The sequence below is a fragment of the Sander lucioperca genome, chromosome 14 (assembly GCF_008315115.2).
Source record: "Sander lucioperca isolate FBNREF2018 chromosome 14, SLUC_FBN_1.2, whole genome shotgun sequence".
Taxonomy (NCBI): Eukaryota; Metazoa; Chordata; class Actinopteri; order Perciformes; family Percidae; genus Sander; species Sander lucioperca.
In genome coordinates, this window is record NC_050186.1 from 26,437,434 (window position 1) to 26,454,976 (window position 17,543).

The 17,543-nt window shown below is 41.3% G+C and overlaps 1 protein-coding gene across 2 annotated transcripts in view; it reads left to right on the plus strand.

The window, feature by feature from the left end:
• The window catches only part of LOC116034796 (amyloid-beta A4 precursor protein-binding family A member 1-like), a 42,140-nt gene that overhangs the window by 14,982 nt on the left and 9,615 nt on the right, over positions 1–17,543 (plus strand). For both annotated transcript variants that reach the window (XM_031277538.2, XM_035991801.1), the window contains exons 6-8: positions 2,849–2,881; positions 3,184–3,270; positions 3,889–4,089. In XM_031277538.2, the coding sequence (XP_031133398.1) occupies positions 2,849–2,881; positions 3,184–3,270; positions 3,889–4,089 (321 nt within the window). The remainder of the gene's footprint in view (positions 1–2,848; positions 2,882–3,183; positions 3,271–3,888; positions 4,090–17,543) is intronic.

Sequence of the window (17,543 nt, forward strand, 5' to 3'; positions counted from 1 at the left end):
TGCTCCCATTATCCTCCGTGACACGCACTCTTCCACTTTGCCCGACAACTCTTCACCAAAACAGCGCTGAGTTAACAGAGCTCAGCCCATAGCTTCACACACTCCAGCAGATAGTATGCGTGAAATAAAAACAGGACACGTAATCTCACTGTGTATAACTACGCTAACTAACCGTGTGTTAACTATCAGACAACAGCTGTGTCTCAAAGCCCGGGTTAACAGCCGGGACATTGAGAATCCACGCACGAGAGGTGATGGATAGTTCTAGTCACTTCGTCATGTATTCACTTCGTGAAAACAAGAGAAGAAAGCCTCACTGATGTGAAGAATAGGACAGAGAAACATATATAAATGCTCTCTGCCTGCCGTATGCCAGCACTCCGGTAATTCCACTCACCCCGTCTCTGCCTGGGCATGCCCTGGCTGCCGCACATTTGTTGACAAACTCCGACGCAACGGTGAATTGGCGATTGTTCTCACGGACACACGCGCGATATCAACTGGCTAGTTATCCTCCAGACAGCGACGGACCACGTCTCTTTTTCTTTCTCTCATTTCGGCCGTGTGGCGGTGTGAAGCACGTCCGTGCTATTGTACGAGATTTTTTATTTTTTTTTGACGACCTAGTTAAGGCGGTGGGGTTCCCCAGCTTAGGCAGGCCGCCCGACCTGCAAAGTGCTGCGGGAAACCCTGGTTTGTGGCCTACCGGTTACAGGCTCAGTAGGGAACGGGACACTAACGTGCTGACCGTTTCTTTGTTTATAGCTGCTAGACCAGAGACTATTTGAAACAGATCAGCAATGCTGTTGTGTTCTTATTGCTCTCCTTATTGTTTGCTGGAAGTGATGTAATGTATTTTTTTGTTGATGTTGTATGTTGAGTGAGCACTGTGCCGGTGACATGATGCGACGCCCACCACAGGTCAGGAGTCCATCTTGAGATCATGATGATGCTGAGAGGCGTGGTTAAAATGAGAAACATTAGGCTTGTTCGAGATGAGCTGCATCTCGCCTGTAAAGTGGGCGGGAGCATGCGGCAGCAGCCGGGGGCCGTGAAAAAAAAGCTGCGGTCAAGTCGGACAGTTTACAGCCGTTTCAAGCAGCCTTCAGTCTGAACTTGATGTCACAGAAACACTCACATCCTGTTAGGTCCGATTCTGATTTATTAAAATGTTATCAGACACGTATATCAGCTTGTAAGCACTGCAGTCTCCAATTGTTTTAATTATTACAGAGTAGCCTGTTGAAATGCTCTACACCCGATCTGTTGCTGATGTTAATATACAGCAGACCGTAGATGATCTGTAATCTCAATGTATTTAGTCTCTCTGACAACTAAACATCACCATCACCCACGCAACACAGAATAAGCCTTCAAATCAATATCAATCCAAAATCACTTAAAAGTACTTGTATTGAACGTCGTCATGTTGATCGTGAGGTTGACCACGTGTGCATGACGTCGGAGCAAGTCGGGTTCAAGTCAGATACAAATCTAACCGGCATGCATTGGGCGGCGATTGCCGGTAATTGATTCTGCGCAGTCCTGGCTCATCTCGAACGAGCCAATTGTAATGTTTGCACCGGGCTTCGAGGGCATCTGGGAGGGTCTCAACAACAGTGTTAACAATTTTGTGTTTTTCATGAGTAAATAAATACTAGTTAGCGGTATGTGTCAGCTTTAATAGAGGTCTGATTATCACCATTTAAAGAGATTTAAAGCAACATGAATTGTTTAGTCTTTCAAATGTCAGAAAATAGTATTTTTTAAAAAGAGCCCATTTTTCCAGAGCCCAAGCCGATGTGATTAAATGTCTTATTTTGTCAGACCACCAGTCCAAAACCCCAACATACAGCCACTTTAATGTTAATGTTTTTTTTTTCCGAGCACACATTTTGACTTAAGTTTTGACTCATAGCAGAAAAAGCAAAAGTGTTACTATAAACATTAACAGTGATCCAGGTAGAAACTACGGTCATTTTGATTTTGAGATAAGATAAGCCTTTATTGTCTCCTATCGGAGAAAGTCGTCGAAAATGGCGACACAGCGCACACAAACACACAGTAAACATACAGTAAACATGCATAAAACATAAGCACACATTATGTCATCCCATGCGTTCACACAAGACCCCCCTACCTTTCCTTACACTCACAGCAGAAGAGAACATACTTCCCCCCCCATATTGCACTTAATTCTGCCCAGATTGCACTTTTCCCATAAAATCATGCTGTGGTCAGTAACTTTTGTATTGCACAATGCCCAAATTCATAATTGAGCAATACCATGTCAAATTAAAAATATTGCCCCTGTACCCTCTCAGATATTGCACATCCTACAACCATAATATTTATTATATATAATATAAATATTCACAGATGAAATCCACTTTAATCAAATCTCTAATGATGAAGGCGAGTGGACAGGTATTCATTTGAAACCTTGAAACCACATAGATTCAGTTAAGCGAGCACATGGTGGCATAAGCCAACATTTGAAAACACAAACCCCGAGCTGTCATGAGGCGTCGGCCACAAACACATGAGGCCGCTTGTCTGTCTTCAGGGTGGTGTTGTGTCACATTGATGAAGAGGAAACTTTTGATCATGTTTGCTGCAGAGGCCTCTGGCAGCCTGCTGATGCCAGATGTGATAAACGGCAACATCACTGTCCTCCCACACGCACATACACAGCATAAACCTTTAGGGTCCTTTTGTTCTTTAATTTGGCATTTGGAATGGAGAGAGTCTACAGTGAGGCGATTGGGCTGTTGTCGATGCACCCAAAAAGCTGTTTTCTTATACTGTCGTCTTTCTGAGTCTCTATTGTGCTTTCTGATCACCGCAGGCTGCTCAGAAGCAGGCAAAGAACAGGAAAAAGGTAAGTTTAGTTTGTTTTCTTTGTCTCTCTGTGATTCTGTTTCATGTAAAAGATTCAGACAAATGTGTGTTAGACGAGAACATTGGTGCAGATGTGATTGACATTGATTATACTCTTTTGTTTGTCGCATGCAGGTTGCGTCACCGTCTGTGTTTTTGCTTTCATCAGTCTTTATTTGTAGCCGTTAGATGCGATGGCTCTTAACAGTTGTGACGCCTGCTCTGCTCTCCTTCGATTTCTTTCATCAACCTGTTGCTTCTTCTGTTCTGTTCTCTTCTTGTTGTTTCTCTGCGGCTGTGCAGAGCCCCGACGGGGAGCCTCCGTCCACTGCTGAGGTTGATTTGTTCATGTCCACGCAGAGGATCAAAGTCCTCAATGCAGACACTCAGGTAGAAACATGACAACGTGCATTCCTTACCTTAAGTCTATATATTAGGGGTGTAATGATACATCGATCTGGATCGATAAATCAATTCAACGATCCACTATTATCCATGCACAGTGAAATTATCGATACATATCTGTAAGATGCCCCTTTTTTTTTTAGATTCCTACTTTATATTTATTCTTTTTATTAAAAATAATTGTTTTTAATTTTCAATATCTGGAAGAGCTCAGTAATGAAATTGTCGAATCATATTTTAGTTGCTTTTTTTTGAGTTTATATAATTGTTACTGTGTTTAATGGGCATATGATATTGTTTCATAACGATCGCAGGCCCCAAATTGAATCACATCGAAATTGTATAGTGACAGACTTTAAGATATCAGCAAATGTCCAAAGAATCAATATAATATTGTATCCTGATAAAACTTGTGAAATTACACCCCTACTATATATATATATATATATATATATATATATATATATATATATATATATATATATATATATATATATATATATATATATATATATACCTTAAATCGTTCTGAAGGGACGGCAACGTCATCATACACAGAAATTTGAGGATTAATTGTACCTCATATCTTTTTTTGTATCCCAGGAGTCTTTAATGGATCTGCCACTGAGGACGATCTCCTACATAGCCGACATCGGTAACATGGTGGTGCTGATGGCCCGGGGGAAGATGGTGCGCTCCCGCAGCGCGCAGGAAAACCTGGACCACGCAGCCGAGCAAACCACCATGAGCCACGATGACAGACGGCTGTACAGGATGATCTGCCACGTCTTCGAGTCTGAGGATGTGAGTAATTGAATATTAATCTGTTATTGTTGTACTATCCTAATCATATAAATCATACTGTTTGCCACAGGAAATCTTATATATATATTTTTTTACCTCATTTGTGAGTGTGAGTGCTGTAGTAGGGTGACAGCCAACAGAAACCACCATGGCTGACTGTGGCATTATTTAAAGTAGTAATTTAGTTATACACTCACCTAAAGGATTATTAGGAACACCTGTTAAATTTCTCGTTATTGCAATTATCTAATCAAGCAATCACATGGAAGCTGCTTCAATGCATTTAGGGGTGTGGTCCTGGTCAAGACAATCTCCTGAACTCCAAACTGATGGAGGAGAATGGGCCGACTGATTCAAGCTGATAGAAGATCAACTTTGACTCAAATAACCACTCGTTACAACCGAGGTATGCAGCAAAGCATTTGTGAAGCCACAACACGCACAACCTTGGGGCTACACCAGCAGAAGACCCCACCGGGTACCACTCATCTCCACTAAGAATAGGAAAATGAGGCTACAATTTGCACGAGCTCACCAAAATTGGACAGTTGAAGACTGGAAAAATGTTGCCTGGTCTGATGAGTCTCGATTTCTGTTGAGACATTCAGATGGTAGAGTCAGAATTTGGCGTAAACAGAATGTTTACAGAACATGGATCCGTCATGCCTTGTTACCACTGGGCAGGCTGGTGGTGATGGTGTAATGGTGTTGGGGGATGCTATCCTATCAATATGGGCCAACATTTCTAAAGAATGCTTCCAGCACTTTGTTGAATCAATGCCACAGGCAGTTCTGAAGGCGAAAGGGGGTCAAACACTGTATTAGTATGGTGTTCCTAATAATCCTTTACGTGAGTGTATATATACCAGTGGTTTCAAAACTTTTTGATAACATCATTACCAAATCAGTCATACATTCTGTCATTGTGTTACTTATGGATGGAATTATAGTGAAAACTAGAAAATGCATTTCTTGCAGAAAATGCATGTGATTGCTGAAAAGCTAAATTGCTAAAGCTAAACTGCATTGTTGACTTAAATGTGTGTAAGAAGGTGAAGTAGTAAAAATATTAATTAGTAGGAATTTCATTGAAAAGTTGGAAAACACCACTAATGTAAAAAATATGTGGAATATTTAAGGTATTTTGAAAAAAACGCTAAATTATTGGCTTTAAAAGTTCAATAATGCTAAAAGATGTAGAACATTGTACGGCTTGAATTTTTCTAGCTGAAAGTATGAATAAGTTAAGAAGTCAAAAAAAGTCATAGCATAGTATGTCAAATCAGCTCATAGTATAGTATGTCATAAAAAAGTCATAAAAAAAGTCATAGTATAGTATGTCGAAAAAGTAATAAAAAATCATAGTATACTATGTCGAAAAAAGTGATTAAAAAAATTAAGTATTACTATGACTTTTTTGTCGACAAAAGTGATAAGTCATAGTATAGTATGTCAAACAATCATAGTATGTTGTAAAAAAGTGATACAAAAGTCATAGTATAGTATGTCGAAAAAGTCATAGTATAGTATGTCAAAAAAAGTGATAAAAATGTCATAGTATAGTATGTCGAAAAGTGATAAAAATGTCAAAGTCCCAGCCTAGACTGGTGATTGAACCTGGGTCTGAGTTTGTGTTACGAGTTTCAAATTGTGTAACTGGAGTAACAAATGGTTTTGACTTGGGGTCCACTACTCCCAACTCTTCTAGATGAAACCCTGGAAAACAGAATCACGAAGTCAGTGAGTGAAAGAGCGAACCGCCATCTTCGTCTCCAAACCTCTGTCTCTTTATTACAAATTTCCCAAATCATGGTATAAAACAATACATTTCCCTAGTGTAAATATGTTTCAGTTTCAGTGTCCATTTGTTAATTTAAACACCTTAATACAGTTTTCTCTACTCCTCACATATCAGTGGACAACATCTTTCACACTCATTCACAGAAATAATCTTTACAAAAATAAATCACTCTTTAGAGTGCAATAATATCAAAAGGATAAATCATGTTTTTAATCTATATATATATATATATATATTTTCTTTTTAACACCAGAAATCCACCATCATACTAATGTAATATGTTGAATCGTAGACCCTCTTTGGCTGTCAGAGAATATTTAAATGACTTTAAAGTCAAAACATGAATCATCCTACACATAGGGATAACTGTTCAACTTATTATACATTGTAAACACACAACAGACACCTAACTGTTTCTGTATAACTTTGGGAAGAACAACACAATATAGCCTGTCAGGATACCTTAAAAACCCGAAATCAAACATTACCAGGGAGTGAGGACAACAGCACCCAGAATCACACATACAGCCCCAATACACACCTGTTAACTGGCCGCTAGCGCCATTGTCTACAAAACCCATTTCCCGCGGTTCTAAACGCGGCTCTTTAACTCGGCTTTACACATAAAGAAAACTCCATAACCAACTCATTACAGCTTCAGTACACCACGTACACTTCAGGAGAAAACAGTTTCGTCATTTTCTTTACCGAGTACCAACCTGGAAAACAGAATCACAAAGTCAGTGAGTGAAAGAGCGAACCGCCATCTTCGTCTCCAAAACTCTGTCTGAGAGAAGAGGAAGGTGCCCGTCACCTGAGCACCGTGGTGTAACGATACCCGCACTTCGGTTCCGCTTTCTTTGCTTCCCCCCCTACATTACTATTGTCTTACACAATAAAAGTTTACATTCTACTAAATGCTGCGCTGGTTATTGTATTATCACTTAAGGGTATATCACACACTCCCCAACAAATAAAAGTGGCTCCTGACACAAGATACCCTGAACAATTTCACTCTGAACATTCACACACTTTTTTTTTTTCAACCAAAAACACATTCCAACTCTCAATTAGTGTATCCTATACGTCCTATAAAGTGCGTGTTCCAGATCTCACCTGGTGAGTATGCAATGTATAATGTATGAGTGACTCAACAGGTGAGTATGAAATGTATGGTGTATGTATGGTGTTTATTGTGATTCAGGTCTCTTCAGGTGAGTTTGGAATGTATGTAATTGCCTTCCATGGTGTCTCATCCACAGTGAACTGGGTACCCAACAGGTAGGTAAGAGTATGGGGCGATGGATGGGGGTTGGAAGTGGAGGAAGTATGGTGTACAGAGACACTGGTGAGTACACGGTACTGGCTGGATTCCAACTGCACTCACAGTGGGCCGTGGGTGATAAGCTGGTTGACCCAGGGATGGGTAAGTAAACACATAACCTGGCCGTCTTTCCCTTGTGGAATGCTTCAGTGGGATCTGATGTTCAGGTTGTGGTGTGGGAACATTGTTCTCTTGATGGACAGTATGCAGTTCCTCTTGAACGGTTGCAGGTTGAAGCTTCTCCATGCCATGTTCATCCTCACTGGATGTCCCCTGTTCCTCATCTCTAACACTCTCCCTGTCCTGTTCAGGTTCTGCATGAATCGTTTCTCCCAGGTAGGTCACATCCTGTTCAGATCTATTTTGGAAGTCCGGAGTAACATGCGGCACAGGTAAGTAACTTTCAGCTCTTGGTTTCTCCATTGGTACTCGCAACCAGTAGCGAGGCACGCCTTCCTCTTCCTCAGAGTCACTTATATCTGGGCCCTGTGTCTCATGTGTGGGTTTTGGGATGTTTGAAGTCCTCTTCTTCCTCTTTTGTGACTCAGCTGTGTTGGTAGTCGGGTTCTGAAGAGGCTCTACAGGTAGGTCGTTGACTTGCAACAGGAGGTTCCTGTGTAGAGTGCGAGCTGGTCGGCCTCCCGCCTCAGGGCTTACTTTGTAGACAGGATTGTCTCCAACCTGTTCTCTCACGATGTAGATAAGCTGCTCCCAGTACGGTCTAAGCTTTCCAGGCCCCCCTCGTTCGCTGAGGTTGCGTACAAGGACTCTGTCCCCAGGCTGAAGAACCACACCTCTGCTCCTTTTATCGTAATATTTCTTCCCTTTGGAGCTGGACTGTCGGCTGTTTGCGTCTGCTATTCGGTATGCCTCAACCATTTTTCCTGCCCATTTCTCAGCATATCCTTTTGGTCCATTAATTTCAGCTCCCTCATCTGTTATGAGGCCGAAGAGGATGTCCACCGGTAGGCGAGGATGTCGACCATACAACAAGTAGTACGGGGAGAAACCTGTGGCCTCGTGCCTTGTACAATTATACGCCTGGAGTACATGGGGTAGGTGGTCCTTCCAATTCTCCTTCTCTTTCTCTCCCAAGGTGCGGAGCATCTGCAATAGCATGCGATTGAGTCTTTCTGCAGGATTGCCCTGGGGGTGATACGGAGAGGTCCTCGAGTGGGCGACACCAGCTAATTGCCTGAGAGTTCTGAAGAGTTCATTCTCAAACTCTCGACCCTGGTCATGGTGGAGTTTGGCCGGGTATCCAAATCTGGGGATGAAATCATTGAAAAGCCTGTCAGCAGCAGTCTTACCAGCCTTGTTCCTGGTGGGGTAGGCTTGCGCGAATCTGGTAAAGTGATCAACCACCACCAGGATATATTCGTATCCACCTTTGCAGGCCTCCAGGTGAAGGAAATCGATACACACCAGCTCAAGGGGCGAATTTGATGTAATACTTCCCATTGGTGCTCTTTCATGTGTAGCTGGCTTCTTCTGTTTAATGCAAGGGCACTTCCTGGTCACATACTCCTCTATCTCTCCTTTCATGAAAGGCCAGTAGAATCGCTCCCTCGCTAGGCTCAGAACTTTTTCAACACCAACATGACACATGTTATGTAGCTGGGTGAGTACGGTTCGCTTGTAGGTGGCGGGCAGGACCAATTGTTGTCGACCTGCACTCTTCCTATAGAGAAGGTCATTCTCTATGTATAATCTGCTCCACTCTCTTAACAGCCTCCTCGTGTGTACGTCCATTCTCTCTTTGTCATCCTCTGTTAGTGGTGTGTCGTTCTCTTTCAACGCCATCACTTTCCCAATAGCGGGATCTTTTCTTTGTTCCCTCACAAGCTCATCATGACTGACTTCCTGCAGAGGCTCAACTTGAGGTTGGCTGTGGGATGTTAAGTTGAGGGCTGCCACCCAGGCCACATCTCCTTGTTGTGCTCTCCGGCTCCCTTCCCATACCGCACATACTGCCTCCTCCGATAACTCTTCCGAACACTCAGCCATGAAGGTGTCGATGTCCAGGGGGCAACGTGATAAGGTGTCAGCATCGATGTTGGTTTTGCCCGGCCGGTATTTGATGTCAAAGTGGAAATCGGCCAGCTGCCCCACCCACCGGTGACCCACTGCGTTGAGTTTGGCAGTACTCAGAATATATGTGAGGGGATTATTGTCCGTGAAGACTGTGAAATGCGGGGCGTAGAATAGGTAGTCACGGAACTTCTCACATACCGCCCACTTCAGCGCGAGGAATTCAAGCTTTCCGCTGTGTAGGTGATAGTTTTGTTCTGTTGATGTTAGTGTGCGTGACCCGTATCCAATCGCCCTCATCTTCCCATCCTGGTTCTGATAAAGAACTGCACCGAGACCTTTTTGGGAGGCATCTGTGTGGAGTGTGAAGGGGTGGTTGAAATCGGGATACGCCAGCACTGGAGGTTTGGTCAGCCGGTCCACAAGCTGTTCAAGGATCTGTTGGTGTTGTATATTCCATTCTACCGGAGTACGGGAGGACTGCTGATTACATTTTGTTTTTCCTCGTGGTGGTTTGGGCAGAGGGGTGTTGGGCTTCGACTGGAGCAGGTCGTACAGGGGCTTGGCTATACGTGAGAAGTCCTGCACATATGTTCGATAATAGCTCAAGAACCCAAGCAACTGCCTGACGTCTCCAACTGTCTGTGGCGTCTTGTCTTTCAGTGCCTGCACTGCTTCAAGGTCTTTGGGGTCCATTTTTACTCCTTCCGCTGACACCAACCGGCCGACATATCGGACCTCCTTGCGGAAGAGCTCGCATTTCTCCGGCTTCAGCTTTACCCCGTGGTGTTGCAAGGCTTGGAGGACTCTGCGTAACACCTGCACATGTTCGTCAAAGGACCTGGAGAAGCACAACACGTCATCGAGGTAAGGGATGCAGCACTCATCTCTCAGCGTGTCGAGCATACCTTCCATGCTCCTTTGAAAAGCCGCTGGGGCGTTCGATAACCCAAAGGGTATTCGGACCCACTCGTAGAGCCCCCATGGGGTTATAAATGCAGTCAGGTACCTTGATCCTTCAGCAATGAAGCCTTGATGGTAGGCTTTCCCCTGATCGAGGATCGAAAACCAGGCATATCCTCCCAGGGAGTCTGTGAGATCCTGAATTCTGGGAAGAGGGTGGCGGTCCGGCACGGTTTTGTTGTTGAGGAGCCGGTAGTCAACACACAGGCGTAAGGACCCATCTTTCTTTCTTACGCAGATGACAGGAGCTGAATAAGGTGACTGGGACTTCACGATCCACCCTTTAACCAACAGCTCCTGGATGTACTCCTTAACTTCCCTGTAGAGTGGTTTTGGGATGGATGCGTAGGCCCTCTGAACTGGGATATCATCCTTAGTCCTGATCTCCATCTGTAGGGAGGGGATGCACCCTATGTCGTCACTGTTACGGGCGAATGCTCCACATTCCTCGTAGAGCACTTCCTTTACCGCCTGTTGTTTGGGGCTGAGGTGACTGATATCAACAGGAGGAAGCCAGGACTCGGGTGGAGAGGTACTGGGAGAAGCGACACCATTATCGACTGATGTCATCTTCCTTGGTGTGGCTTCAACCTGATATAACTTTGGTGCATTGGTCTCAAGGACCTTGATAACATGTTGGATCGTTCCCAAAGAGGTTCTCCTCGGCAGGGTGACCTCATGCTTTGAGTGGTTGGAGATGGGCACCTTAACATAAGGCCGTCGGGTGTTATTGATTTCCAAGAGGCCTTCTCCTACACTCAACTGCCCTAAGACAACGCTTTCCTCAGCCGGTTCGTATAGAACAACGGGGTCAGAGACATCAAAGTTTGGGGGTACCCTACACCATACATGAGCTGTTCTGCCAGGGGGAATAATAGCATGGTCTTGGCCCACTCTTATAGTGACTGGATCACAGTATGTCCTAGGAGGCACCTGGATGAAATTCACAATGGCCTCCACCTGTTCCTCCTCTATTCCAAATGCACTGCGGAGAAGGCTGACAACCGTTGCAACTGCATCGCCCGAGGACTCTTTCCTTTTGATGATCTCCTGGAGTACATTGGCTCCTAGAAGGGGTTGGGGCAGTGGCAGCGGGCTGACTAGGAAAGGGGCCTGTATGGTGAGATTGGGGTCTTCATTCCCTGCAAGATTGACAGTGAGCTCAACCCATCCACTGTATGGGACGGCATGGCCAGTGACTGCATAGACGCCAAGTTCTTCCTCTAAAAGCTCAGAAAGGGGTCTCACTATATGGTTAGGAATGTGAGTGTCCGTCCATTGTTGGTCAATTATGCTCACCTGCGAGCCTGAATCAAACAGGACGGTAGCTGGGTACCCGCCAAACAAACACTTCAGCAGACTTTTCTTTCCAATTAGGGATGCCTTGCAGGTGATGTTACTCTGGCCCATCAGTGCATGTGTTTTTTGTTGTTTGTATGGTTGGGGTGTCTGGTTATTTGTTTGTTATTTGTTACTGTTTGGGACTGAAGCTGCTCACCGGTCTCTGGGCGTCCCTCCACAAAGACCGAGCCCCGTTTCCCTGTACCCTGACTCGTTGCAGACATCCCACTGCTCTGTGTCCTGCCTCTCCACACACAAAGCAATGGTTACACTCCTGTGCATTCTGGTCAGTGCATTTCGGGCAACGAGCTGTCCTTCCTTTCACCTGAACTGCAGGTTGTCTCAGCTGTGGTTGGACAGGTCTGCTGGGATTTGGCTGAGAAGGAGGGGGTGACTGGATGTGGGCTGGCATAGTTAGAGGGTAAGACACCTGAGTATTTGCTGTCCGCTGCTCGATCAAAGAAGCCACCATGTGTGTCAGGGTCTCTACCTGAGAAGTGAGCTGTTGTATTGTCTGGAGATTTTTATTGTCGGAGGCTGTATCCTGCGACTTGTTATTGTTACCATCTCCCATCTCAACCTTAGCGCTGTGTGCTTGTGTTGTCTTTTGTCGGGGGAGTTGGCCCAGTCTACGCTGGTGCTCATTCTCATCACTTATTATTTTCATGACCTGGCAAAGGATTTCCTCATCTGTGACTTGACTGTTTGAGATTAGAGGCCTCAGTCTCTGCCGGAGGTCAGCATGTTTTGTCCCCAAACCTTGGTAGATAGTATGGAGGAACACCTCCTGGATTGTCTTGGGATCATAAGAAATGTCTGTACTGGCCTGCCGGGACTGGAAAAGGAGTTTCTGCTTAAGTCCAATCATGCGGTAGAGAAACTGCTGTGGTGATTCTTGGTCTGATTGCCTGGCGCACATCAATTCTTGGAACATCTCAGTCGTTGCTTTCTCTCCGAGGTGAGACCTGAGGAAGCCTTTGAGTTCAGATACTGTAATTGAATCTTTGTTTACAAGCATATCCTTAAAGGCCCCTGGTTTGATGATCCTTAACACCCCTCTGACCACCTCTGCTTCTGCGAAGCCCTCTTTCACTCCCTCGTCGATTTGTTTGCTGATATTGTTGTAATTTAAATCAGAGTTCTGATCTCCAACCTGACCACCATGCACTTTGAAGTCTCTGCGCTGCAGGTAGGAGAGGTCCTTCAGTACTACTGGTCTCTCCGAGATCATCTGTGACATACAGTGTAACTCTGACTCACCCTGGTGGGGGTAAGTTGTGGTTGATGGGGTCGCTGTAGATTCACGTCGTCGCAGTTTCTCACCCAGCTCTTCATACACTTGTCTCAGTTCTTCTACTGACTGTGTTGTTGTATTGGTATAAGTGTTAGGGTGGAGTTGTGTTGGCATAACTGTGCTGTTAGGGTGAGAATGAGGTTGTGATGCAGAGTTTGGGATGGTAATGGATGGACTGTGACTAGGTGTAACGTGTGTTTCCACCACTCAATGCACTCACTGGACAATCAACAGGAGCATCAGCATTAATTACTTTACATATCAAATCATTTAAAACCAGCAACTGACCCATACCTTCATCCTCAAGTCCTAGTAAGGTGTCAGATTGCATGTAGGAGACAACATACTCCATGCAGCCTTCTTCATCATCCGGATTCAGCTCTTTTTCATGTTGACTGTCGGTTGCAATGTCTTTTGCGACCTGATAGATGTCGTTGTTTGAGAGTCTGAATAGTTGTTTCTTGATGCTCCAGACTAATTCTTTACGAGTTGCTGACATGGTGTGTAGTCCTGATGTCCCCTTGTGGTTTGTTAGCTCAGTGAATCAGCGGTGTAGTGACTTAGTAAGTGGCGTGTGTGCGTGTGCGTGTCGACCTCCTGATCACAGGTGAGATCCCCTGATGCTGGTGTACGATAAGCACAGAATCAGCATATAGCCCTCTGGTAAGTAGCGTGCGCTGGCCTCAGGATCAGCAGTGGGGCTCCTAAGCGAGGTGAAGACCTCTTTCCTCTTTGGTTTCCCTCCTCGGACACCCACAGGTTGACTCCTGGCCTGCAGCAGCGTCTTGTCACCTTGGTCGCGTGGTTCTAGTATCTCTGGATCTACCCCTCCGATGGTTGTGATGAGGAGTGATCCCGGACGAGCCCCCACAGTTTGTTACGAGTTTCAAATTGTGTAACTGGAGTAACAAATGGTTTTGACTTGGGGTCCACTACTCCCAACTCTTCTAGATGAAACCCTGGAAAACAGAATCACGAAGTCAGTGAGTGAAAGAGCGAACCGCCATCTTCGTCTCCAAACCTCTGTCTCTTTATTACAAATTTCCCAAATCATGGTATAAAACAATACATTTCCCTAGTGTAAATATGTTTCAGTGTCCATTTGTTAATTTAAACACCTTAATACAGTTTTCTCTACTCCTCACATATCAGTGGACAACATCTTTCACACTCATTCACAGAAATAATCTTTACAAAAATAAATCACTCTTTAGAGTGCAATAATATCAAAAGGATAAATCATGTTTTTAATCTATATATATATATATATATATATATATATATATATATGTATGTCGAAAAAAAGTCATAGTATAGTATGTCGAAAAAAGTCATAGTATAGTATGTCGCAAAAAGGGATAAAAAGGTCATAGTATAGTATGTCGAAACAGTCATAGTATGTCGAAAAAAGTGATTTAAAAAAAAGGCATAGTATAGTATGTCGAAAAAAGTCATAGTATAGTATGTCGAAAAAAAGTCATAGTATAGTGTGTCGAAAAACGTCATAGTATGTCGTAAAAAAGTGATACAAAAGTCATAGTATAGTATGTCTAAAAAAAGTCATAGTATAGTATGTCGAAAAAAGTCATAGTATAGTATGTCAAAGTCATAGTATAGTATGTCGAAAAGTCATAGTATAGTATGTCGAAAAAAGTCATAGTATAGTATGTCGAAAAAAGTGATGAACGTCATAGTATAGTATGTCGAAAGAGTCATAGTATAGTATGTCGAAAAAAGTGATAAAAAAAAAGGCATAGTTTAGTATGTCGAAAAAAGTGATACAAAAAGTCATAGTATAGTATGTCGAAAGAGTCATAGTATAGTATGTCGAAAAAAAGTCATAGTATAGTATGTCGAAAAAAGTCATAGTATGTCTAAAAAAGTGATTAAAAAAAGTCATAGCATAGTATGTCGAAAAAAGTGATAAAGTCATAGTATAGTATGTCTAAAAAAGTGATACAAAAGTCATAGTATAGTATGTCTAAAAAAAGTCATAGTATAGTATGTCGAAAAAAGTGATAAAAAAAGTCATAGTATAGTATGTCGAAAGAGTCATAGTATAGTATGTCGAAAAAAAGTAATAGTATAGTATATCGAAAAAAGTCATAGTATAGTATGTCGAAAAAAGTCATAGTATGTCTAAAAAAGTGATTTAAAAAAAGTCATAGCATAGTATGTCGAAAAAAGTGATACAAAAGTCATAGTATAGTATGTCTAAAAAAAGTCATAGTATAGTATGTCGAAAGAGTCCTAGTAGAGTATGTCGAAAAAAGTCATAGTATAATATGTCGCAAAAAGGGATAAAAGTCATAGTATAGTATGTCGAAAGAGTCATAGTATAGTATGTCGAAAAAAAGTCATAGTATAGTATGTCGAAAAAAAGTCATAGTATAGTATGTCGAAAAAAGTCATAGTATAGTATGTCGAAAAAAGTGATAAAAAAGTCATAGTATAGTATGTTGAAAAAAGTCATAGTATAGTATGTCGCAAAAAGTGATAAAAAAAGTCATAGTATAGTATGTCGAAAGAGTCATAGTATAGTATGTCGAAAAAAGTGATAAAAAAAAGTCATAGTATAGTATGTCGAAAGAGTCCTAGTATGTCGAAAAAAGTGATTAAAAAAGGCATAGTATAGTATGTCGAAAAAAGTCATAGTATAATATGTCGCAAAAAGGGATAAAAGTCATAGTATAGTATGTCGAAAGAGTCATAGTATAGTATGTCGAAAGAGTCATAGTATAGTATGTCGAAAGAGTCATAGTATAGTATGTCGAAAGAGTCATAGTATAGTATGTCGAAAAAAGTGATAAAAAAGTCATAGTATAGTATGTTGAAAAAAGTCATAGTATGTCGAAAAAAGTGATAAAAAAAGTCCTAGTATAGTATGTCGAAAGAGTCATAGTATGTCGAAAAAAGTGTCGAAAAAAAGGCATAGTATAGTATGTCGAAAAAAAGTCATAGTATAGTATGTCGAAGAAAAAGTCATAGTATAGTATGTCGAAAAAAGTCATAGTATAGTATGTCGAAAAAAGTCATAGTATAGTATGTCGAAAAAAGTGATAAAAAAGTCATAGTATAGTATGTCGAAAAAGTCATAGTATAGTATGTCGAAAAAGTCATAGTATAGTATGTCGAAAAAGTCATAGTATAGTATGTCGAAAAAAGTCATAATATAGTATGTCGAAAGAGTCATAGTATAGTATGTCGAAAAAAGTGATAAACTCATAGTATAGTATGTCGAAAATATTTGATAAAAAAGTCATAGTATAATATGTCGAAAGAGTCATAGTATAGTATGTCGAAAAAAGTCATAGTATAGTATGTCGAAAAAAAGGCATAGTGTAGTATGTCGAAAAAAAGTCATAGTATAGTATGTCGAAAAAAGTCATAGTATGTCGCAAAAAGGGATAAAAAGGTCATAGTATAGTATGTCGAAAGAGTCATAGTATAGTATGTCGAAAAAAGTGATTCAAAAAAAGGCATAGTATAGTATGTCGAAAAAAAGTCATAGTATAGTATGTCGAAAAAAGTGATAAAAAACTCATAGTATAGTATGTCGAAAATATTTGATAAAAAAGTCATAGTATAATATGTCGAAAGAGTCATAGTATAATATGTCGAAAGAGTCATAGTATAGTATGTCGCAAAAAGGGATAAAAAGGTCATAGTATAGTATGTCGAAAGAGTCATAGTATGTCGAAAAAAGTGATTAAAAAAAGGCATAGTATAGTATGTCGAAAAAAAGTCATAGTATAGTATGTCGAAAAAAAGTCATAGTATGTCGCAAAAAGGGATAAAAAAGTCATAGTATAGTATGTCGAAAAAAGTGATAAAAGTCATAGTATAGTATGTTGAAAAAAGTCATAGTATGTCGAAAAAAGTGATAAAAAAAGTCATAGTATAGTATGTCGAAAGAGTCATAGTATGTCGCAAAAAGGGATAAAAAAGTCATAGTATAGTATGTCGAAAATATTTGATAAAAAAGTCAGTATAATATGTCGAAAGAGTCATAGTATAGTATGTCGAAAAAAGTCATATTATAGTATGTCGAAAAAAGTGATAAAAAAGTCATAGTATAGTATGTCGAAAAAAAGTCATAGTATAGTATGTCGAAAGAGTCATAGTATAGTATGTCGAAAGAGTCATAGTATAGTATGTCGAAAAAAGTGATAAAAAAGTCATAGTATAGTATGTTGAAAAAAGTCATAGTATAGTATGTCGAAAGAGTCATAGTATAGTATGTCGAAAGAGTCATAGTATAGTATGTCGAAAAAAGTGATAAAGTCATAGTATAGTATGTCTAAAAAAGTGATACAAAAGTCATAGTATAGTATGTCTAAAAAAAGTCATAGTATAGTATGTCGAAAAAAGTGATAAAAAAAGTCATAGTATAGTATGTCGAAAGAGTCATAGTATAGTATGTCGAAAAAAAGTCATAGTATAGTATATCGAAAAAAGTCATAGTATAGTATGTCGAAAAAAGTCATAGTATGTCTAAAAAAGTGATTTAAAAAAAGTCATAGCATAGTATGTCGAAAAAAGTGATAGTCATAGTATAGTATGTCGAAAAAAGTGATACAAAAGTCATAGTATAGTATGTCTAAAAAAAGTCATAGTATAGTATGTCGAAAGAGTCATAGTAGAGTATGTCGAAAAAAGTCATAGTATAATATGTCGCAAAAAGGGATAAAAGTCATAGT